A 24,528-nucleotide genomic window follows, 5' to 3' on the forward strand; every position below is an offset into this window, starting at 1 on the left:
ACGTGTAGACTGCATGGTCTCCATTAGTTAAATACTCTTTCCTTGTCCAGCTTCTTAATAGCTTGGAACTGCATCCCTACCAACAGTGTTGACATGAATCTAGCGGCCTCATGTTGTTTATGCGTTGTGTTAGGATGTGGTTTTGTGGCAGGTTTTGTCTATGTGCAAAGCAGCATGCAGTGAAGGGCAATGTGATTGGATCCGTAGTGGGAAACTGCTGGTGTTAGGCATCTGACATTCATACTGCATGTTTTGGATGTTTTTATATCATCATGGTCCTAGTCTCATCCCATGGATTTAATGCCTGTTCAAGATTAGCATGCATTAAGGGTGTTGTTTGGCTGTATATCTTTGATTTAGTTTCAGTGAAAAGAAATCCAGATTACTTGCTGTGAGACTGCTGGTCCACACTGAACTGAAGCACGTTAAATGAGGATGGTTTGGGGAGCTTCACCAAGAAGCGTGCTCCTGGTCTGGACTGTAACAATCGTGTAGATGTTGGATTTGACGCAGTCCTGCGCGTCTGGCCCTGCTGTGAGCCATCTTAGGGAGATAAACTTGAAGGTAGTTGGCACTTCATATTTTTTTCTCAGGCTGTTTTCCTTACCTAATTCACCCACAGTATAAATAAACACTAGTTCCAGGTGCAGAGCAGGGAGGAGGGACCATGTGAATGCAAACAGAAGAGAAGATGGGTTCACAGCACCCTTGGGTTAAGATGTCTTGGAAGTACAGCTTTGCAGGTTTCCCAGTTTCCATTGATGATATAGCTGTGTTTGGCACCATGAGAAGGAAAGTAGGAAATCCTGTATGTTTCCATCTGTTCCCGATTCAGTCCCTAGGCTGCTTCTCATGCTGATGACTGTTGGAACGTGAAAGGAAGGGAAGTATCTTTTTGCACAAGACCAGTGGTTGGATTGGTTTCCCCAGTAGTGGGAAATGTGAGAAACTTCCTTACTCAGTGTGAGGAAGACCAAACCCACATCTGTACCCCAAAAGAATACTTAGATCTTTGGGGAACTGATTATTATGGTCATGGTGGTTCATTGTGTAAACAGGAGAGCGAGTCATGAGAGCAGATGCAGAGCGCAGAAGGAGTCTGGCTTCAAAGAAGTGGAGGCTCTTGACCAGGAGGGGTTTGTCTTTGGTTGCCAAACCCTGATGCTCACCTTGTGTGTATGTCTTACCAGGAGAGCTTTGTAGGACAAACCTCGTACAGTTTTTGAAGCAGGGGCTAGAATTTTAAGGGCAATGGGCAGTCCACCGGGTCTCTTTAGCTGAGCATATGAGTTGTCATCAGTGACTCAAGTCAGGGTAACAGGGAATTTTGTGGTGTTGAAGCAGAAAAAAGGTAATTCTTATAACCACTACTTACATTTAGAACTTAGGGACGTGTTTTCATTGTTCAGCATTTAAACACCTGAACTACTTTTTCAGTGTTAAGGTCTATTTTCAGTGGCCAAAGATGAACTGTGGTATTGCTATTAAAACAGCTGGAACTCTTGTATCTAACATTGTAGGAATGTTTCTGTGGGAGAGCAACTGGGAGAAGCTTTCTACTTCAGTCTAACACCCGGTTTTGAGATAATTGTGAAGAAAAGTATCATAGCTAAAAGGATAAGATTGTGTCTTCTGTCGTCTTTTGTCTCTAGTGTAAGCTTGCTGTCTGCTATAAAAATAAATGCCTTTGTTACTCTGTGTATGTGTATTCATAAATAATAACATAAATGTTAACTTGGTTTTATAGGTGACTAAATTTTGGATTTTTTTTTGTGATAGATGTACAAGTGGAAATAACTACTAATAAAGTTTGGTTTGGGCATCTAGCAACTGTCTGTTATGATAAATTGGAAAAGCAAAATCTCAGTTTCTAGTGTAACTGCAGTTCTGCTGGCACGATAAATCTGGAGGCTACACAACTTTCCAGGGTTCCTGTTCCAATAAATGACTGAATCTGAACTGACCTAAAACCTGCCTGAAGAGACCTTTACAGGGCATGACATGCAACCCAAATTCTTCGTGCTGCTCGATGTTGGACTCTGTCCCTCCAGGTCTGCAGCAAGTTTCAGCAAGGCTTCCTGAATAGCTTGGAAGTTATATGCAAGGATTTCAGTTATCCACAAATGTGTTTGGTGGTTTTGTTTGTTTGTTTGGTGGGTTTTTTTTTATTTTCTAAGCTATTACATGTGTTTTTAATGGGATTTATTTTATATCTGCTTTGTGTCTTTTCCTGGCTACTACAGAAAGGACACTGGATTCTGACAATACTGTAATGTCTTAAAGTACTAAGAATGTGGAATTTTGCTCTTTGCTGGACAAATGTCTAACACTTGGTTATTTCTGTTGAAGACAGTCATGCTAGAATTTCAATGCATTTTCCATTATTTTCCTTCATTTATTTTTGGATTTTGTTTGTTTTGGATGCTTTTTTTTTTATAGGGCTCCCAGAGGGCCTTAGTTACCTATAATAGCCAACCTCAGAGAGAATCTGAGTAGTTGAAGACTTCCTTTGTTTAAAATCAGTGAAGATGGATGTTATGCAGCCATGCTTATCGGGAGGCTTGCCTTCTGCTTTGGCACTGGGATGCAAAAGTTTTGGAGAAGTGGAGAGTCCACCTGTGCCAGCAGTGACTGAATGCCTTGTGCAGGCAGCATTGCTATGTTGGCTAACAGCATGAGCAATTCTGTCAAAGAGGCAGTGTTAGAGAGGACACTTTCGTCTTTGAAACAGGGAGCAACGTAGTCTATAGTTGATGACGCTGACTAGCTTTGACATATTTGGCCCGTTTCATTAGTCAGATTGTCATCTTACTTGAAACCAAGAGCTGAATAGACCACTCCCATAAAGTCTGCTATAATCACCTTTCCCCCAAGGATGTCCTGTCAATATTTTTTTACTAAGTGCTTTGATTTAATTGATCCCCTGCCCCTGAAAATTGGTCATAACCTTCAAAAAGCACTGTCTGGGAAGTTGGCTATGTTGGAAGGCTGTCATGGCTGGATGACAGAAAGTGGCCACCTAAGGTATATCTTTTTGGCTCAAGTCAGTCACAGAATGGCTGAGGCTGGAAGGCACCTTTGGAGATCATCTAGTCCAACCCTCATGCTGAGAGCAGGGTCAGCTACAGCAGGTTGCTCAGGACCGTAGAATCGTTTAGGTTGGGAAGGGTCTTCAAGATCATCTAGTCCAACTGTTAACTGAAGACAGCTCTTTGTATCTCATTACTGATGCAGAACAGAGGTATTCTTGGATTATCACTAACAAATTTCAAAAATTCAATTATGACTAAAATGGAATGGCAGTGTCCAGTTGGTTTTTGGGCATCTTTAAGGAGACTGCACAGCCACTCAGAACAAACTGTTCCATTGTTTGATCCCTCTTGCAGTGTGTGTGTATATGTACATGCATATATATATATATATGTTGAAGAAGAATTTGTTCTGTTTCAGTTTGTGCCTGCTGCCTCATGTGCTTTCGTTGGGCACTGCTTGATCTTCTGCATGCACTCATCAATAAGGTCTCCTCCAGCCTTCTCCCAGCTCTTTCAGCCTTTGCTCATATGAAGGTACATGTGAACATACCAGTTATCTTTGTGGCCCTTGGCTGGGCTCTCCAGTATGTTTGTGTCTGTCTTGTACTGGGGAGCCCAGAACAGGGCCCAGCACTCCAGATGGGTCTCACCAGTGCTCAGCAGAGGGGGAGGATCACCTCCCTTGACCTGATAGCAGTACTCCTAATGCAGCCCAGGATGCTGTTAGCCTTCTTTTGCTGCAAGGGTACTTTGCTGGCTGATGTGAATTTAGTGTCCACCACGTCCTACTCTGCCAAGCTGCTTTCCAACCAAGCAGGCTACAGCCTGTACTGGTACAGGGGTTTGTTCCTCCCCAGGGGCAGGGCTTGGCATTTGCCTTTGAACTTCATGAGGTTCCTGTTGGTCCATTCCCTCAGCCTGTTGAGGTCGCTCTGAATAGCAGCACATCAGTGTGGTCTGTAAGCCACCTCTTGTAGTTTTGCATCATCTGCAGATTGCTAAGGGTGCATTCAGTTCCAGGTCATTAATAAAGATATTGGAACAACTGAGCATTGATTCCTGGGGCACACCACTGGTGATTCTCCTCCAGCAGTTGTCATTGATACAACCTTTCAAGCCTGGCATTTTGGACGGTTTTCAGTCCACTTCACTTTATACTCATCTGGCCTGTACTCCATCTGTTTGTGTATGAGGATGTTATGGGAGACGGTGTACCTTACTACTTCACGGCATGATGGGAGAGCAATTTCATTGTGAAAGGCTGTCAGGTTGGTCAGGCATAATTTCCTCTTCATACATCTTTGCCGATTCCCACTATCGTCACCCCAGTGCTCTTGGCACCGACTCATCTGCCTCTGACACTTCATTGAACAGTTTCCAGCCCCTTGACTGCTACCAGGACAGTAAACATAGTCCTATGTTTCTAGATCTATTCTGTCAATTCTCAGTCTGTTACAATTTATTTTCTGTAATACCCTAATCAACCTGACTGGTTTGGCTTGTCATTTTTTGTTTGTTTCCCTCTTTCCTTGGTTGGAAGCATGTGCCAGGTGCTGTCTTGTTTTGGCAAGAATTCAAATAAAAACCCTAGTTTGCTACTTATTGGTTAGAGATCTAGGATAAAGACAGCTTCTTTGCACACAGTGTAGGAGGTGGTTTGTGATGGCCCATGCTGCCTGTGAAAACTCAGAAAAAAATGTTGTTTCCCTCTTGGGTGAACTTTGGTCCTGCTGGATGTGCAAGAAAAGCATAGTTAACCTCACAGTGTTTGTGCTGAAGCTCAAGAAGACTTTTTCTTCCAACACTTGGTCATTATGGATTTTTAAGCTACAATTGATTTGAAATTGAGAAAGCTGTGTAAAAAGCAGAGGGGAGGCAAGATAGATGCTTTTGATAGTTTGTGTTTTTGTGATGTTCTGGTGCACCTTCTACCAGTTGGGACTAGTTTCTGACTGTTTTGACCAGCTTGTATTACTGCAGTCCAACTTAACTGCTGACTGATTTTAGTATCGTATCTGTTCTTCAGCAAAGCTTTTAAGTGAGAACTTGAGAATCTTCCAGAAGCATTCAGAACTACTTCAGGCATTAAGTATAATCCATGGACTGACATGAATCTTAATTACTGTTATTATAATGAGTTGTGATTCCTTAAAAACATCTTCTGTCGTCACTGGACACTAGTTTTGCTTGGGTAAATATACTTGAAAACCTTTCAGAGGCTTATTTAGTCTGGACTGTTCTGGTAGTAGAATAGTTTCTTGCCCATCACACTGCCATCCAGATTACCTGGTTGGTTCATCTAGGCTACTTGCTAATGTTGAAAAGCAAAAGTGGTAAGTGTTCCTGTTGAGGACCACATAGTAATGAGGTGTGTAGCGTCTTCCCGTTTCTGTGTCATCACGTGACTCCCCTAGCTTTACAGGCGAGACAGCACAGTTTGGATCTGTTCTGTGTATGTATCCTTGGGAGTGAGGGTGAAATTGAATATTGCTGACAAATACAGAAGGAAATTCAGCACCTAAATGTCAAACATAAAAAGCTGATGTTCGTACATTGCTATTTGTCTTTGGAACAGAGACACATGGATGACGACTAGGAGGTTCTTGAGATCCTCCTTTTGGTTGTTGCCATGACAGAGTCCATGTTTTACAGTCTGGAAAGGTTACCAAAATGAATGTGCTGTGCTGTGCGTTTCAAGCACAAATATGGAAATGTTCCCCCAAGGAAATAAAGAAGCTTTCAAAATAATTGTTATGTTGACATAATGTGAGTATGATTGCCTACTACTTCTGTGGAAAAAGGACCAGGTGTTTGGCAGTTGCAGTCATATTCTGCAATGCTGGAAGCATTTACTATGACTGATACAGTGTTCTGATCCGTTTTCCATGTTTAACTTCATAAAACTGTCCTATAGTGCGTATATTGAAATATAATATCTGCTAATGTGCTTAAAAACAGAGTTTATCATGAGAGAAATATGTAACATCGATATTTCTTACATTTTTATGCATTTGTAGGTTTCCAGCATGGTTGAGTTGGGTGGAAGATGACATTTTCATTTCCAGACTGTAGGTGATGAATGGCTGTTGTTTTTATGTTCTGTGGCTGCCAGAATTTCCTATCTGTTGGGCAATATTTCATGTCATCCACTCAAAAGACAATTCAGTGCTGAAGCAAGACAAAATTGCTATGGTGGCTGCGGGCAGTAGTCTGGAAATAGGATACTTTAAGCAAGCTTAGAGAATACGTTTGACAAAAAATAAATGTATACAGTATGAAAAGTGTGTTAAGAGTTGTAGTGTGTGTATCACGAGCAGACAACTCTATTGATGACTTCTGTTCATAATGAAGAAAACAAATTTTCTTTCTTAAAGTAAAAAAAGCAAAACTAAATCTTCATATTTATATTCGACTGGTTCCTTTGTTAATGGGTATATTCTGAAAATCATGTAGTTCTGTTTTTTACCAAAGGTTTTCTGATTTAATCTCTAGGCAGCAGAGGGATAAAGATGCGTTACAACATGTGTGCAGCAGCACTTCTGATCAAAACTGTCCACAGATCAGAATTATATATTGATTTAACAAGTTCATTACCAGGAAATACTTTCTTCCATTTGATTCCTTAATTTGTGATTTAATTGTTCAATATTATTACGTACCGATAGAATAAAGAATGACCTGGGGGAAAAAAACACTTTCACAGCCATTCAGGATTTCTGTCTTTTAACCCTGTTGTACTCTTGCCTTTGCATGTGTCTGTTGTGATCCGCAGAAGAGAAGGTGTGAGAGCAGTGTTACATTTGTTAGTGCCTGAGTATCCTGACTGGATTTGAGTGAGAGGGAAGATTATTTGATTGCTGCAGGTTTGTGGAAATTTCTGGCATAAACAGAATTTCCTGATGAACAAATCGGCCTTTATTGCCAAACAGGCCTTAAGCTCTCAGTAAGCAACTCTAGTGGATCTTGTGCAACAGATGGACAAGTATGTAAATACATTGCTATACTCCCCTGGGTAAACTTATTTATATCAAAATTAAAACTTGCTTGCTGCTGCTTCTTCAAGTAAACCCAGATGAATCTGAAGGTTTGTGTCTTTTTCATGTCTGGCAATTTTATTTGTTAATTGTACACCTTCTGGCTATATTACATTTCTTGCATGAAACCTATGAAAATATTTGTGTGCCGCAATCAGTTTTTTGCAGGTAAAATAGCAGATGCAAGTATGTGAATTAGCAAAGCATTGCATGTGCACGCTGCACATGCACAATTTGAGCCTTTCTCCCTCCTTGGCCCTAAATATGTATTGAGTAAGAAACTCTTGCCCTGTGAGCACTGATTCATGATTGGTAAATCTTCAGTTGGGACTTCGCGGGGCCAGGGGGACCCACTGCCTGCAATCCTTTCCACCACACATACACAAAAACCTACCTACCACCACCAAAATATGACCTGGTGTCATATTCCTAAATTTACTTTAATAGGTGACTGTCCAGTTTTTTCCCTCTCCCCAAGATGGTTGGGAGCACTACAGCTCACAAATGAGCATTGCTGTAAGGGAAATGCTTGTTCTTAGCATTTGTCATTAGGTCTGCCTTTTTTGTGTGTGCATGGCTTTCAAGTTGTGTTTCCACGTCTGATTTGCATTCACTGTGGTGTGTTTCTCTTTTTTTTTTTTTTTAGTGGACTATATTGTGGAATATGATTATGATGCAGTACATGATGATGAGTTAACGATTCGAGTTGGGGAAATCATCAGGAATGTGAAAAAACTGGAAGAAGAAGGATGGTTAGAAGGGGAGCTAAATGGCAGAAGGGGCATGTTCCCTGACAATTTTGTGAAGGTGAGTTTTCTGCACTGACACTGTTTTACTGTGATTATACAGCAGGCTAGTTATAGTGAAATGGTTATAATACGTATCAGTTGTATTTGTAACAAGATGGGTTTTTTGAACTGGAAGACCTTTTAGATGATTACATCTTTTTTATGGTGTTCTTGAAGGCCTTTTTTGTTTAAGTTCTGCTGTCTGTTCTTACTCACTTAAGCATTTCTTTTGGTCTGTACCCTTGTGCTGTATGTGCTGTCTCCCTCCTGCTGCTGGGGTGCACTAACAGTTGTCTGTAGCCATGGTTACCTGCTTTAGTTCTTTAATGAATTCATCTCACTAAAACCATAAAAAAACCCCAAACCTGCCCTTACAGAAAACATCAAGTCATGAGAGAATTGGGAAAGTGAGGCTGCAGCTCAGCTATAATGAAAAACTACATCCTTAAGCTGTGGTTGTGTGGGTGCTTCAGCCTGGATTTAAGCTGCTTTGTTTGAAGGAGCTATTCTGCTCTACCCTGGAGTCTCCGCTGCTGGCTCTGCCTTTTTTGTGACCATGCAAAGGGACAGGGCAGGGAACATGTCCAGCTGAAAGGTAACTGTGCACTCAGGTTGACTATCAGCTTGTTTGGTTTCCTGACCAGGATCTGCATTAGTCAGCAGCAAGTAACTGAAACCTTCCAGGTGTATGGTAAGTGTTCCACTGGGCTGCGGTGCTGTCATGTCTTTGGGTTAGTCATCATCTTTCTATAAAATGATCCTCTGGGATCTCTGTCTCGCTCAGTGCTGAATGACTGACTTGTGGTGGTTGTCTGTTGTTGTGAGATGCTGCTTCTCAAACCTTTTATTTAACCTTCCATGTTTATTTTGTTTGTGTCCTAATTTAAATTGAAGTTCTTGTTTGCACCTTCCACATTTTTCCTATTTTCTGACTAATATTAAGTATGAACCTATTTATTACTTGAAATGAAGAAGTCTGCAAAGCAGCTAGGTGTGCTATTCCATGTGTAACTTCTGAAATTCAGAGTCTGAGTCATCTGAGCTGCAGATATTTTATCATGTAAACTACGCAGATTTTATGGAGATGTTATGCTTTGCTGCTTTATGCTTTCTAGCCTTTTTAGTAACTTCCAGGGATTGCTTAGTGTGACTTCCGTAAATTATAATCAAAGAGAATTTATATATTCCTGTCTCTTTTCAAGCGAAATTAATCATTTGCGAAACAGAATTATCTAATGTATCTTACTGTGATATTTTCACATTGCTAAACCTACGGGGAAATTTGTCCAGTGCTATAAACACTTCTTTACACTAGCTTACATTACATTTGATATTTTTTTTGTTCATCTTACTGAAAAAGCAAGATTACTTATTTTTGATTTACTGCGGAGGGATTCAAGTATCTACCTTTTAAAACTGATGCGAATAATCCATTTGTTCTTAGAGTATTTTACCAAGGAAAAGTTTGTACGAATGCCTCTCGCTTGTCTAATATTTTTAAGTTGTTTGTATTTTAGTTCAGAATCTGTTTTGGGTCCTGTATAAACAGCAGTTTAAGTGTTTTTTTTGATGATTACTGTGTTGATGGTGGTGATGATAATTGGTGCTCAAGTGCCATATAGAAAGAATGGTTCAGACACGGCTCATCTCTGGTTCTTGCGTCATCAAAACTGCCTTCCCTGCCTTTCTGCTGAACAGCGGAGAGGGGTCAGATGTGGCTAGTTTCTATGTTAAGTACTAAACTTGTCAGATGTTTTCTTGCCCTTCTGCAGCTGTGGCTTTTATAAACTTTGGTTTAAATTGTTTTCATTCTGAAAAATCTTTATGCATCTCAGCTCCAGGTATTTTTAACTATACAGCTTTTCAGTATGTGTGTGGCATGGTTGGATTCCTGAATTACAGGGGACAGTCAGTTTTCTAGAAGGTGTGGGGCTTTTGAGAAGTGGAAAGGGAGTTGTGTGAAAGAAGACTGCGTCTTTGGTTTCATGACAACAGGATAGCTTGCTGCCTTGGTGCTGGAGTTGAGTGTGGTTAGGAGGCTGATCCTGGGAACTTTTGCTCTTGAAGATGGTGTGCATAGACTGGAAGACTGTCATGCAGTGGTGAGATGATGGGAAAACATTGTTAGGGAAGTGAAAGTCATGGTTTTCTTCATGACCGATTTGATTGTCGTTTCTTAAAAGTTAGTTTACAGGTAGTGATAATTTGAGAAGCTATGTCTGGGAAAGCTGTTGCAGAGAAGTGGGGGTTTTCTGCCTCCCTCTCCAAACTGTTCTCATTTGCTGCTGCAGTAGGTTGTTAGTGCTACTATGACCGGACTGCTGCAAATACTAAGCCTCAGCAACTAAACTCACATGCTCCAGCTTGGCCTGGTGCAATGTTGACACTTGCAAGGTGTGGGTGAACTGCAGGAGGGAGGTGGGCAGAAGCTGAAGCAGGGTTATACTTTGGCCCTGTGAACAAGGCGAGTCCCTTGAGAAATGGATTTACTCATTTGCTGCCTTGTGCAGTAGCTCACCACTACCAGGTGGTGGTGGCCTCCATGTCCTCTAAGCTTTTTATAGTAATGGGCTCCTGTAAGGTGGCGTAGGGTTGAGAGTAGAGAAGTGTAGCAAGTTGATTAGGTGGGGTAATGACAAGGAGGATGCTGAAGAGGGACAAATACTGCTACTTCTCGTGACCCACACAAAAGGGAAAGGAGGCTGAAGGTCTGAAAGATGCAGTGGGGAAAAACAGTTGGAAGGATGCTAAGCTGGGAGGACTGGGTGGACCTTGGGTGTATGAGGTGGATCTCCCAGGTCAGGACAGTGGGCATGTGACCAGAGAGAGCATGTAACTGCGGGCAGGACCAAGGGTTGCACCAAGTTTTACGCATTTGGATGCAAAATTCTGGGACCGGACTTGAATATTTATTTCTTCATGAGAGGATCTTCTTATTCTTCTGTTATGAGTGTAATTCCATGCATTACATGGGGATCTGGCCTGAACTCATGTGGATAAGTTTGGTTGTTTTTCTTTCCTGATACATATGCTGGTTTGCTAAGAATTGAACTGAGGTCAGGGTATAACCTTTCCATGCAGAATTTGGATGGTAAATTATAGTCTGTGCCAAACTGAAAAAGATTAGCATTTGAAGCTGAAGGTGCATGTGTTATTCACTAAAATTGCCTAGACTCTTCATATATGAAGTACTTAAAAGCATAATAAATGTATGAGAGATTATGTGAAGACAGACGTTTTCTTTTTCAAATGTTAGATGCTTTTAGAGAAGATAATTGAGTTTTTAAAAGAAGCCTTTCATTTTCACAGGCAACTGTAGGAGAATTTTTTTGGAGGGGAGGTGAGGAGTGGAATATTGCCAGCTGCTTTGGGTTTTGCTCGTTTTATTGGTTTGTCTCTTCTTCACCCTGTCTGAGGGCAGGAAAAGAGCTTGTTGCCTTGGTGGCAGCTGCAAACTGTCCTTGGCTGTCAGGCAACATGCGGCTGCTTCTTGCCTGTGTGAAGGATAACCAAAATACCAACAGGAGGATTATTACTGCATGCCGCCTGGATGTGTTGGATGCCACATATTCAGACTGTATCATCCCTGCTAAAGCAGATCAGTCCCCTTATGTTCCCTCCTCCTCCTGGGCTCCACTAATACACAGGATTTACTGATGTTTTACACCACTCCTCATACTTTGACTTTTGCATGCTTTGACACATGTGTCTTTTCCGTTTGAAGTATGACCAAGTGCTATCAACTTAATTTTCAGTAGTTAAAGTTGTGCAGGAAATATAACCAAAAAGATACCTTCTTTTATTTGCCTCAAGTCTTCTAAACATTGCAAAATAGTGTTATGTAGTGGTAGTCGGTTTGTTTTGTGTAGTAGTAGCGGTTGGGCCTTTGCTGTCAGAAGTGCAGCAACAGAAGCTGGCATTATGTTTTCGAATGTGTTAATTTGTTGTACAGATAGTTAGGTGAGCTAAGCACTATATGACTTCGAAATACTTGCATACAGAAGGGAATGTATGGAAGCTTCCTGTGGAGTAGGGTTAGTTATAAATTAATCATATCGGTATGATGTGATGCTGATGCTTGGTACCTTATAAGATCTGCTGGTAGTTTTTTGATTGGTTTTTTTTTTTGGCTTCTACCTAAACTTTTTGCTTGTTGACAGTGTGAGACTGAAGAAAGATCAGAGCTTGGTGGTACTTAGTGCCAGCTGGGACCTGGGCATTTTCTGCAAGCTCATCACTTAATGAGTTAAGTAGCAGTTTGAGATGGTCTATCCCAAAAGGTGCATTTCTTGGTGCTGACTTCTACTTGCTTTGTTTTGCATTGAAAGAAGGAGAACAGGTGGACCTCTAAAGGGGACGCCATAGAGCCTCCCAAAATATCCTGAGATACTAGTGTGACAGTGTTGGATGGAGAGCAGGAGGGTATTGTAAATGCTGGGAGGGAAGTCATGGGATAGGATGTCCAAAGCGGTCCTGAAACCAGAGCTCAAGGGTAGTGAAGCTTGCAGTGACTGTATAGTTGAAAACAAGTAAGTAAAAACACACACACACAAAAGTACAAGCAATTACAGTACCCACTTTTGAAGGTACTTTCTATTAATTCACTTTTTAATACTAGCCCGCTTTTAAGATTTTATGCCTGTATTGCAGTGCTGGATTTTGGAGTGTGTGAATTTCTAATTTTTTTAACAAAAACTGATTTGAAATTGCTGTTTGAAACTGTGTGTGTATACACTTTTAGTGGGGCTGAAATATTTGAATTAGGAGTTCTTGTCCCTTACATGGTTGTAGCCATTTTTCTCCCTCTTCCTGTATGGGCGATTCAAAATAAACAACTTTATACATTCCTGAAAGGAATTAGCAGTGGAAATCTAGCAGACATTTGTTGTTTTCTTTGAGAGTGGCTTTTCCTTCCTAGAGTTCATCACAGTTTAAAATATGCATACAGATGTTCATCTCCAGTATGGGTTAGAGCAGTGCAGTAACACTGTTAGACTGAACATGTGAGGTTTGTGGAGATGTTAAGGTATGTGGGATGTGGAAGGCTTTTTGGTTTTAGGTTCGGATTTTTTTTTGTTTGTTTGTACTTTGTTGTTTGTTTATTTTGAGTAGCTCTGTTCACTCTCCAACCAGTTGTGTTGATAAGCCGGAAGTGATGATTTGCTGTTCTTCCTCCTGCTCATTTTGAAGTTTGTGTATTTTTTTTTTCTGTATGTAGCTGAGAAGGTTTTTAAGAAGTGAAGTTCCTTGTTTTATGTGATTTATTGCTATCTTAGTTTTGTGACTAGCTATACTGTGAGTAATACGGCTTTTCGTGGTAGTAAAACCAGTTCGATCATAAGCTCAAGGCAGTAACTTGAATGAGGGAGGAGCAGCAGATAGATTAATTAGTAGCTTTCATCAGTTAAGGTAGAAAGGTTTGCCGGTAGGTTTTGGGGGTATTGTGGTGAGCAAGCTGGTCACTTTTACAAGCACGTTTGGGATATGCACCACTTCAACTGTCCGCTCAGCAAAGGATGTGTCTGTGATAGAGCTGGTTTAGAGACTTTTTGCCTGCTCAGGTGTGTGCACCTGCTCCTGCTTTGCTTTAGCGCTGAGCCTGGATCCTTTTCAGGTTAACGTGAACTTTGCTCGCTGTGACATTTTTCTTCCTCCCCCTAAATAAAAAAGCCTGCAACACTGGGTGTGTTCAAACAAGTATGTCCTTGGAAGTGGTAAGCTTGCTTTGTTTTCCATATGTTCCTAACATCAGATATTGTAAACAGACTTTGTGTTTTGGAGTAATGAACATGAACAGCAGCACAAATTAAAAGTTGTGATTTGTAATATAATTTTTAGTTTTGATTTAATATATAAATTATAACATATATATAAAACATATATATAAAATATAAATAAGTGTAAATTCTTGGCCTTAGAGGTGTTTGTGCAATAAAATTACTTTGGTATGATTTAGCTTATCTGCCTTAGCTTATCTTCTGTAATGTACAGCGAAGCTTAGGAACTGCAGACTCCTATGGTGCTTGCATGAAGAATTTCTTTTTAAAAGGGTGATTTGTTTTTAGGGGTTATGTCCTTGTTCAGCTTCCTGGTCTATGTGTTTGTCCATTTAAAAAGAACAAAACCCAACCCCCTTTGCTTTGTGCTTAAGCCTCCCTGAATGAAAACGTCATAGTATTGGCATAGCTGACCTGCCTTCTTAAGGCTGGGTCTTTGCTGCCTTCTTCCTGCGTTCTTGCTGGTGGGATGCTATTAAGGACCGAGTGTGCTGTGAACTGGTGGGAGAAGTTTTAGCTGAAAACTCCTTCAAGCGTAGCCTCTGCCACAGTTCCTTTTCAAAAACAGAGAATTGACCTCTCCCAGAACTTTAAACAGGAATCACGGAGTTGGGAAGGTTCATGAGCAAGACAGTGTTACTCTCTCCTGAGTTGTTCTTAATTCTAACCTGGGCAAGGCACAATTAAATAGTGTAGTAACATTAATTAAAAAAACCAACAGATTAACTGTAAGCTTTTAAACAATGTGTATAGGATAAGTATTGTGCATCTAAGTTGAAGTAATCGGGGTGTCTTTATAGAATGGAATAAAACACGTATCTGTTTCCCGAATTTTGAGGTTTGCTCTTCTTCTAGGTGTTCTGTCCAAATTGTTTGCATGCAAATAAGGCTTGGGGAAATTAGCTATGCAGTACTTCATCGGTCCTATCAGTCAAATGGTATTTTGATTTATATGGCTTTTTCGTTTGCTTTTTTTCTTTTGAGGAAACTGTCGTCGTAGTGAGTAGTGTAGGGAGGTGAGATTGAGACCCGAGGGGCTTGGAGGTGGTGTTGACTTCCCAGGGAGAGGTATGCAGCCCTGTCAGTAAGGAGGAGATGCTTGTGTTGAAGCTGACAGTTCTTGTTTTTCAGAAACAAAGTTAACGTGCAAGATTGAAAGCTGTATTAAGTAATTTTGCTTTCAGTGCTGAGTATAAGAGAGAAACGATGGGTGTAAGGTGGCTTTTTGCCTCCTGGCGGGGAGTGAAGCTGGTCATTCAAGCTGGGGCTCTTAAGACGTGTTGCTGATGTGATGGCACCATCCGTTGTTTCTGCTGATTTTTTTTCTTCTGGCTCATGAAGAAAGTAGTGCCACTGAACAGTGTGTTGTCAGGGGGTGCCGTGTGGGTTTGCCTGAGCTGCTCCCACCGATCCCATCCATCGGCATGTGTCTGGGGTTTGCGAAAATGGCGATAATGATTCCTGTGCTTGTGGGGTGAGAGACAGGTCTCTACTAGCCGACTGTTTTGGCTTGAATGAACAAAGACAACTGGAATGTCAGGATAAATGGCTTGCCTGAGCCTTGCTTATGATGGGGGAACCATTGTTTCTAAAAATGATACTAAATAAACCAGTGGAAGACATAAGCAGATAAAGTCAGTGGCACTGATGTATAGATATATATTCATATAAGAGTTTTTGCTGGGATTCAGTTCTCAACATGGGTTATTCTTATTTCTGTGACTTTTGCAGTTGAATCAGTGGATTGACTACTTGGGTTTGTATCAGTTGGGCCTTGACCCCTCTGTACACCGACTATCTGACATGAAGAGGGGAAAAGCTAAGCCTTGAGGTTAGTTTGAGTTTGAAGATGATCTTGGACTTTGCACTGTAGAGACCCTGTTGCTGACAGCAATGAGCACAGCCACTTGTGGGCACCTGTGTGCCAGCTTGTCTTTTCTTATTGTCGCTATGTCCACACTGAGATTTTGTTGCCTTATCGGTGTTGCCTGGGGCTGTGTGAATTATTTCCTATTCCAAGGCAGTATAGGTATGCTGATTAGAAAGATACGGCATGAGAAAGTTATATAGCTATAGAGTTATTTATCTTGGTGGACTATTAGATCCAAAATGTCACTCCTCAAAACTTAACTGTTGAAGTGCAGAAAATTTGGTGAAATGATGTGGCCCTTTCCCTGCTTTTAAAGCACCTGTGCTTTAAAATGTTTAAAAAAATACCACCTGTAAAGAAGATTTCAGTTTACATTTGAAAACTGTTGTTTCACTGTAAGAATAACAATCTGTAGCGTTGTGAATTCTTTTGTGGCCAGATGTGAACACAGAATGAAGAAAACAGTGGTGCTTCTTTTAATATTTAGCATTTAAAACATATTTTCTGTATCTTAAAATACTGTGTTGCCAAGTGCATGGGAGAAATGGAAAGAGCTCATAATTTTTGCCGCAGTGGCAGTACTGGTATGGAAGGGGATTGGAGTTACTGTTCTCGAGGACAGCAGGATAAAACATGATTAATGACTTGGGTGAAACCTGCTTAACATGCTGATTATTCTCTCTGATTCGAATTATCCAAGTTTCTTGATTGTACATGTGTCTTTTGCTTTTCTAAATGGCATGTCGGCTTGTGATGTTTCTGTGTTGGAACAGCACACTCCTGGATACTCACACTGCTGCTCAGTTTGGGTGTTTGCTGCACAAGCTATCCTGGAAGGGGCAACAGGTATATACAAGTAGTTATTCCTTTAACCACATGAAACAGTCTGCTCTTTTGTCCTTCCTTATTTAGTTTTTACACTTGATTTGTGCATAGTTTTATAAATTCCTTTCTGAGCACTGGAGAAAGGTAACCATTGTCTGGCTGGAAGCTTGTAAACGGGGTGTGTTCCATCAGATGGGTGAACTCCACAAAGTATTGCCAGTGTCTTAGGCAGCAATACCTGACTGCAGAGGTGCAGAAAACCTACTTTTTTAAGTTTAGACCTTCACTGTATATACAAGTGTAAAATACAGCCATAAATATGTACTCTGTAATTAGCATATGTAATAATACCAAAAAGGTCAGTTATCTGGATACTGTAATATGTAATATTTATTGCATACTAGGAGGCTCTGGACATGTGTTCCAGTGCTACATTTTTAGTAGTTTGCCATATGTCTAATAAATCAACATGTGTGTACACCCGACACAGTTACTACTAAATCTGTTCTTTTGCCTTATTTTTATGAGGTTGAATGAAGTAATCTACTTGTGAACTTGAAAATTAAACTAGTGTGGGGCTTACTCATCTGGCCTGTCATCTTGTAACATTTGTGCCACTTGAGAATTTTTCTTTTTGGATGGGTCATCATTTTGGAGGGGGGAAGTTAGCTGTCCTGTCCTGTAGTGTTTTCAGTATTAAATTTATTTTTGAATGTATGTTTTCCTTCCTTGAACTTCGGGTTCTGTCTAATACGGTGAGCTGGTCTCAAAGTTAGATGTGTTAAGTGGTTTCTAGGCTTATTGAGCTTTCTGGATACTTTTCACTTCCTAAAAATATAATTTTTGTGTATGTATGTGAGCTCATTAGCTTTGGACTTGGTATAATAAGATTTCAAACTGTTAGAAACTGATGAAGATGGTCAGTTGCCCTGTCACCTAGCTGCTTACAGAACAGGAGCAGAAAGCAAGATGCATTTTCAGTTAACGGTAACTTGTGAATCTTTGGTAAAACTGAATCTTAAAATCTTAGTGGAGATCAAAAGAGGTTTAGAGACTTAGATTTTTAGCCCTTATTTGGCACATTTCTTAATCATTTGATTTAGCGTCTTAGGCAAGTGTTGTGATGGGATGTAGATGTGGCAATGTTTTAACTCACTGTAACCTTTGTGCAGAGGTGGCCATGAGTGAGGCACTGGAGGTTTTACAGGGAATAGAGATGGGTGCCCTGGAAAAGGCATGTAGGGAAGAAGGAAGCCGAGTATGACAGCAAACATGAGAAGCCAGAATGATGGGAAGAAGGACCAAGGGATGTTCTGAGTTAAACATCAGAGTGGAACTGTAGTGGTTAACAGGTCATGGATTTCTCTGGACCAGTAGTAGAGGCATTTAACTGGGAGAAATGTGTCTTTCTGACTTCTGTGTGGGGAAAACCTGATAAAACACTGAGTGCTGCAGGAGCTGGATCTGTCTTGTGCTCTGCTACTTGTGATTCTTGGTTTCATTAATCTAAAGCACTGTTTTGTACTGGTGGCTGATAGGACATTAACTGCTAGTCTGTAAAACAATTACAAGAAAGATAATTAAATTTTCATATGTGTAAGCAAGTAGAATAGAAAAGAAATGCAATTAACATTTTAAGATGTTCTTATCTGGCTGTGAATGTAGCAGCATGATAAAATATTATTTAGATATTATTTTTAGAAGTATTTTAAGACTAACCTCTTTTCTTAATTAAATGGTTGGGAAACATTGATGTAAACATCTGTGCTTCCTTTAGCTACCCCTGTTGATTTAGAAAGCTTTGCTCCACTCTTGGTAGGCCTGGTGATTTGACTGCTGTCCTTTTCTGCATCTGGGCTTTGGTGCTTCTTGAAAACAGATGGAAAGAGTCTTTTTAACATCAGCAAAAGCTTCTTAGGATGCCAAGACATTCAGTGTTTTTGGGTCCCTTGTATTTTTGAAATATTAAGAAGACCTCAGATCAGAATCTGTTTTGACACTTGTTTGGCATAAGCTTTACAGGTATCCAGTTCTCCACAATAAAAAGTAATTATAGATATGTATGTATAATTTTGTTTACATATATTAAAATCTGTATAAAAATCTGGAATTCCAAGCCTGCTTCTACATTCCCTCTTTAGAGGTGAGTTTTCCTTATTTAGGAAAGTCTGATTGTTTGCCTGTTCTTCACCTTCAAATATTACATTTATTCAGTGGCTCAAGTTTTAGTCTGTAAGTCTGAAGTGACTCAGTATTTTTTTTTTTTTACGCTTCCCAGGGATCCTGCTTATTCCATGTGTTATGTATTGTGATAAAGTGATACCTTGCCTGACTGATTATGCCTTTCTTCCTTACAGGGAGGCAGTATGATAGTATGATTATATGATCTACATTTAGCATAATTATAACGCATGGAAAAATATTGGTAACTTGTTAAACTTCATGCTGGGTAATGTGATGTGGGTGTGATTTAATAGAAGGAAACACTGGGGTTCTGTCTGCAAACAGGAGAAGTGTGAGCCTGGCTTGAGTCACTTCTGCAGCTAATTATATTTTAATCTTGAGGGGGAAAAGGTTAGAAATTGTGATCTGAATGTGAAGCAGGCACAAATATTAATAATGCAATCATATGAAAATACTTAACCATTTATGAAACTGCTTTGCACAGGGAGTCTGCAGATATTTTCTGGCATTGCTTGATGGCTGAGAAGTTTATCTACCAGGGGCTTTGCATCCTTGCTTTCTGTACTCTCATGTTTGAAGCATGCAAAAACTTTAGATGTAAATGGATAGCTCTGTGTAAAACTTACAAGAAACATTTAGGCAAATTTCCAAAGCCATGCTCAGTTGATAATGGCCTTTGAGTGAGTGGTGTGCTGTGTTCAGGAACTACAGCAGTAGTTGCTCCCATAGCAGTATGTGCCTGTAGCTTCTGTGAAAATTGCTGGGGACTCATGTCAGCTGGAAACTTTTTTTAAATTTAGTCTTGAACAGAAATGCCCCTGAGTGGGGTGTACAGAAGTCAGAATATGAAGCAACTTCAGTTTTGGAAGAGGAAAAGATGAGGAGTGATGCTACCTTACTGTTGGTTCAGCCTGATTGTGGGTCAGCACTTAAAAAATAAACCCAGTGATTTACTGTTAAACAGTACCTACACTGGCCATAAATTAGGCCAAACCCCCCACAACTGGTGACATATGTTAAACTGCCCAGGAGGTAATTTGTCTTGCGAAACAAAGGTTATCAAGTTTGTCCATTTGTCAGATGGCAACTACTTTCATCTTTAAAGTGATTTGTTTCTGGTTTTAAGAATAACTTTCAATCCTCTTGGGAGTCAGGGGCATCTCGTGACCTCTCCCAGCTCAGATTTTCTGTCGGGAGGTGGAACCTGCTCTGACCTCCTGAATGTTCCAGAGAAAGAGCTCTGGAGCTTCTCAGCTATTTTGGTACATAAAATAGCCTTGATCTGTCTCTTTAGCTCACGGCAAAGGAATGGGGCAGATGGCAAATTATTCATTTTTATATTCCTCTCTTTGCCTTTATTAAATATTTTGCCTCTATGGGTGCCTGCATTCAGGGTGAGGAAACGTTTCCTATTCAAGGGGGAGACACTGGCAAAACGAAAGGACATGGGAAATCTCAGATTTAAGAGACTGGAGCTGTTAAAGCTGCCCTGTACCTGCCTGTGTTGCTGTAACTTAAGACTATAAATGTGAGAGGTAATGGCTGCTTAAATAGTTGGCTATGTGAAGATTTTTGTTTTCCAGGAGCCGTGATGTTTCAACGCACTTAATCAACCATAATCTGTCAATCTCATTTGTATGTAGCTGTACAAATTTTTATGCGTTTATATACAGTCACACACATATTTATGTGTTATTTTTCAGTGATGGGGTTTTGCAGGCTGTGAGGGGAAAAGATAAACTTGTATAAACAAAACTATTGCCTGTAGATGTATCACAAGCTTCCAGTTCCTCCCTCTCCCCTGAAATAAATGACAAGTTCAATTCTGACTTATTTTCTGCCCAGTAAAACATGAATAATAAACTTCATTTACCAGTCCATGGGTATGTTATTGCTGCTCTGATGGGGAAGAAAAGAGATGAGATAATTCTATATGAAGGCTCAGACATTTACCTTTGTGTATTCATCTCAGCCTCTTCAGAGATCAAGACCATTTTCTGCTGCTTGAGATCTTGGTTTAAAATGTACTCTGCCAATAACAGTAACACAGATTGCTTTGGTACAAGCTGATGTTTCATAGTTTACAGTGGAAATAATGTTAAAAGTCTAATGATGATTGTTTTGGGTATTACTTATATAGAAGGAGATGGGCAGCTAAAGTCTTAATATGTTTATGTTTGAAGAATCTAGCTAAGGATTTAGGTTTACTGGATAATGAACTTCTCTGTGCCCTGTAATTCAGGAATAGACTTCATATATACAACCATCTATTCCTAGTGTCCTTTTAGATGATCTGACCTGCTTTATCTCCAGTGCCCTGCTGATTTTAATGCTCTTTGCTTCTGGCAAGGGAAGTGGGGAGGATCCTGCTGTCCCCACTGGAGTGATGTGTAGGCAAGCAGCTGATGGTCGGAAGGCTGCTTGCTTGCTTAAAAAGTAGGTCAGAACTGCCTGCTTATGTGTTTAATAGGCATCATGAGGCTATAGATTAATTTAATGTGTTAGATTTTTTTTTTGTCTGTGTATAAAGAAGAAGTCTTGTTTCACATGTTGCTGTACCTAAATGGTTTTGAGATGTTACATATAAATTTCCCGGAGGAATCGTTAAACTGTGACAGGTGCAATTAGAACAGTAGCCCCTTAAGATCACCCCAGTCTTTTTTTCCCTGTTGAGTTAGATTTATATGCATTTTTGCATATTAACCTGTAATGATTTTGGCAAATTTCGTGTCGTGAAATATGTGTTTAGTTGAGATTATGAAAACTTCAAACCTATATGACTAGTGCTGTTGTCTGCAACAGAAAGAGTGGGTGGTTACTTCCCAGTTGAGAGTGTTTTATGCCAAGAGACAGTCTGTATTGACCTTCTACTGCCAAGTCATAAATGCATAGAATCTGTGTTGCTAATGGGAACACTGACAAGCCTTGAACTGCAGTAGACTGGCATAATAAAAATATTAAACCAGCTGTGGTTAATGTCAGGTTTTCATTTAGTTTTTGCTGGCTGACAGCTGGTGGTGGCCTCATCTCAGAACAAGCTGAAGTGTCCTGGATGTTTGTTGTTGGTATTGTCACAGCACAGACTCTGATAGTTTGGATATGTGAGGCTGACTTAAAAAACAATACCAAAGAAAAACGCCTTACTTGCTGTCAAGCCAGTAAATAGGAGTCTTGGGCATGTTCATGTTGGTTATAGCGGTACCTGGGAGATGAGACCTGGGGGCAGTGTCATTTTCCATCTGCTGAAATTCAAGCTAGCTGTTTGGGCAGAGATGTAAGAATTGCAGATTCTTATTAACATTTAACATTAATTGTGGACTCTTATTAAAATGTTTGCGTTGATTAGTGGAAATTTTCAGAGATTCAAACCGATCTGTATTTTGCTTGGAAATTTGTAAAATCTTAACGCATCCAAAAGTTCAGAGAGTTGTAATGATGATGCTGAAGGTGGAATTGCTGGCAGTGGTGATGGGTACATATGTCAGAGTATCCTGATGTGTGCTTTTGAAAATGAGTCTTAGAGCAGCTTCCTACTGTTAGCAGGCTGATGGGAAATACAGGTTTACAATGTAGTGGAACATATGTGGTTGTGGAGACCAGAGATTCCTGAATTTGCTTTAACTTGGTTTGGTTTTAATGTGTTTTTTAATGCCCTGAAGAAGGATAATTAATGCTGCAGTTCCTCTTTAACAAGAAGGAAAAAATCCCCACCCACCCAACAGTGCTTGCTTTACAAGGATGTTCTAAAGGGTAATAGGTTAAATATGGGAAAAGCAGTTGCTGGCTTATCCATGCCTCCTCCTGTAGTTTTCTGTCAAAATTTATCTAACCCCTTCTTCTGTATTTTGTTGTCAAAATTAGATTTATCACTAGTTGCTGTAGCAGTAGACTCTTCTGTGGTTATTTTTCCTCTGCTTGTTGCAGAACAGCTTCATGTGATGCTATGGTCACAGCGTGCTTTCTGATACATGAAGTAAAATGTTGCTGTTGACTGATTTAAACACGGCTGGTATCAGTCCGTTACTCATGTCTGTTCACTGTAAACCTGATTGAGTTGCACTCTGCTCCTGGTTTTATCCTGTAGTCACCTTGATCTTTTCTTTGCATCCTCCTTCCTTTTGTATGCCTTAGGTTAGGAAAGTTTCTCCTAACTGTGAAGTGTTCAGCTTTAATATCTTAGCTGTATTAGGAAGGTCTGGTGGTACCAGTCCGTCCTAGCGCCCAGTTACTCTTCCTGGTTTCTGCTGATGAAATTCTTCATCAATAAATCTTCAGCCTTTGAATATGACTGCAAGATTTTCTTCGCATAATGTTTGCTCATGGAATTATTTCAGATCTTATTTTTATAAGTCTAATTCCACTGTACTTTCTGTTAAAATTTGCTATTGCTAGTCTTGAGTTAGACTTTTTGAGTATTTCCTTACTATCACCACTTCAAGTACTGACTCAAGCCTGGCAAAGAAGTCGCTCAAGCATTCCTTGTTTCCTTTTTGGGTATTCGCTCTTTTGTGGTGGTCACTGCTTTTGTCTCGGATAATTTCCTGTTTGTAACCTATCAATTACTTTGCTGCCTTTTACATTACTGCTGGACTGAAAAGTGTATTGTCTGTTTACTTCAAATTATTGATACAGGTGATGCTTACCTTACAATGTGTTCTAGCATTTGGAAGTGGTGTGTGGTTTTTTGTTTTGTTTTTCTTCTAATAAATTAAAAAAAACCAACCCAAAAAACAAAACACACACACACACCCCCCCAGAAGAGGGAGGTGTTATGTTTTTGACCCAACTGCCTGTGTATGTCTTCCCCATTTCCCTTTTGCATCTCTGTGGTTTTCCCAATGTTATTGAAGCAGCTGCTTCTGAAGCCTTGAGAGAAATACAGACTGGGGGAGGAGCCTGGAGCTGACTCCTCACCAGAAAGCATTATGATTGAGAAATAAATTAAATGGGGAAGCATTAATTCCTGGAGCAGCTGGAAGCTTTTGGAGGCTGTATAAATGGCATAGTGAAAGATAAGAGTTTTAAAAACCCAGGGATATAACTGCTCCAGGCAAGTTTTCAAGCACCGTTGTTTTTCAACTGAGCAGAATGGCCTTATCAGTAATGCAGTCAGAAAGGTGTTTTGGAGGTGGCAAATTTTTCAACCATAGTCAAATTTAATTCCTTATGGTTTATCAGACTTGGAAGTAATTAGCCAAAAAACCCAACCATAAGACTGACAGAGTCTTTGAAATACCTACTGACATGGGAGATAGACATGATGCCCTGTTATTGTGGAGGTTTGGGGGTTTTGGCTGGTGTTTGGTTTAGTTTTTTTTTTTTTTACTTGGAAGATGGGATCTCAGCAGAGCTAAGATCTGCAGGGCAGAAGTCCCTGAGGATGAAGACTAGTTAACAGCAGGAACTACTCACCTGTTTTCTGAAAAGCCTCTTTGCTTAATGTAGATAAGTGGGAGGAAAAATTGTGCTGTCTGTAGTCTTGTTTGTTCTACTTGCTCTGCTCCTTTTGGGAAATAGGAAGGTACTTTGGACTGTTTGACTTGAGGTTTGTAGTGTGTTTGAAAGCATCAGTAGATTACCAAACCTGCTGAATTTTCCAGCTGGACAGCTGCACTAAGGAACCTGGGGTTTAATGTTCCAGAAAGCGCTAGATAGGTCCTGGTGAAATGTTTCTTGTATTTTTGGTGTTTCATCAATGCATGGGTTTTGTTGCCTTAAAGCTCATGTTTAAGAGTTCACATGACATTAGTAAGCGTACATGTACTCATTGCCAATCTTGTTTTCAAATATTACATACTTATTGCAGCTACAGCTGCAGTAACTAGTGGACTTGTGAACCAGTGGCTGCTGCTGGTGGATGCAAGAATTGTTCTGAAGTTGATCACAAAAAGTACTTATGCCATGTACTTATGGGTGTTTGCATTGCTCAAGACATTGTAATGCTGCAGTGGTAGGAAAGCAGACAGCTTTGAGGGTCTTGCTAAGCTCATGCAGGTGCATGAGATTCAATGGATGTAA

General features: G+C 40.2%; 1 protein-coding gene across 2 annotated transcripts in view; it reads left to right on the forward strand.

The window, feature by feature from the left end:
- The window catches only part of CD2AP (CD2 associated protein), an 89,735-nt gene that overhangs the window by 15,563 nt on the left and 49,644 nt on the right, over window positions 1-24,528 (forward strand). For both annotated transcript variants that reach the window (XR_013928449.1, XM_080389243.1), the window contains exon 2: window positions 7,713-7,873. Coding sequence is in view for 1 of the 2 variants with exons in the window: in XM_080389243.1 (XP_080245369.1) it covers window positions 7,713-7,873 (161 nt within the window). In the remaining variant the exon portion in view is untranslated. The remainder of the gene's footprint in view (window positions 1-7,712; window positions 7,874-24,528) is intronic.

This window comes from Falco punctatus, assembly GCF_963210335.1.
Source record: "Falco punctatus genome assembly, chromosome: 5".
Taxonomy (NCBI): domain Eukaryota; kingdom Metazoa; phylum Chordata; class Aves; order Falconiformes; family Falconidae; genus Falco; species Falco punctatus.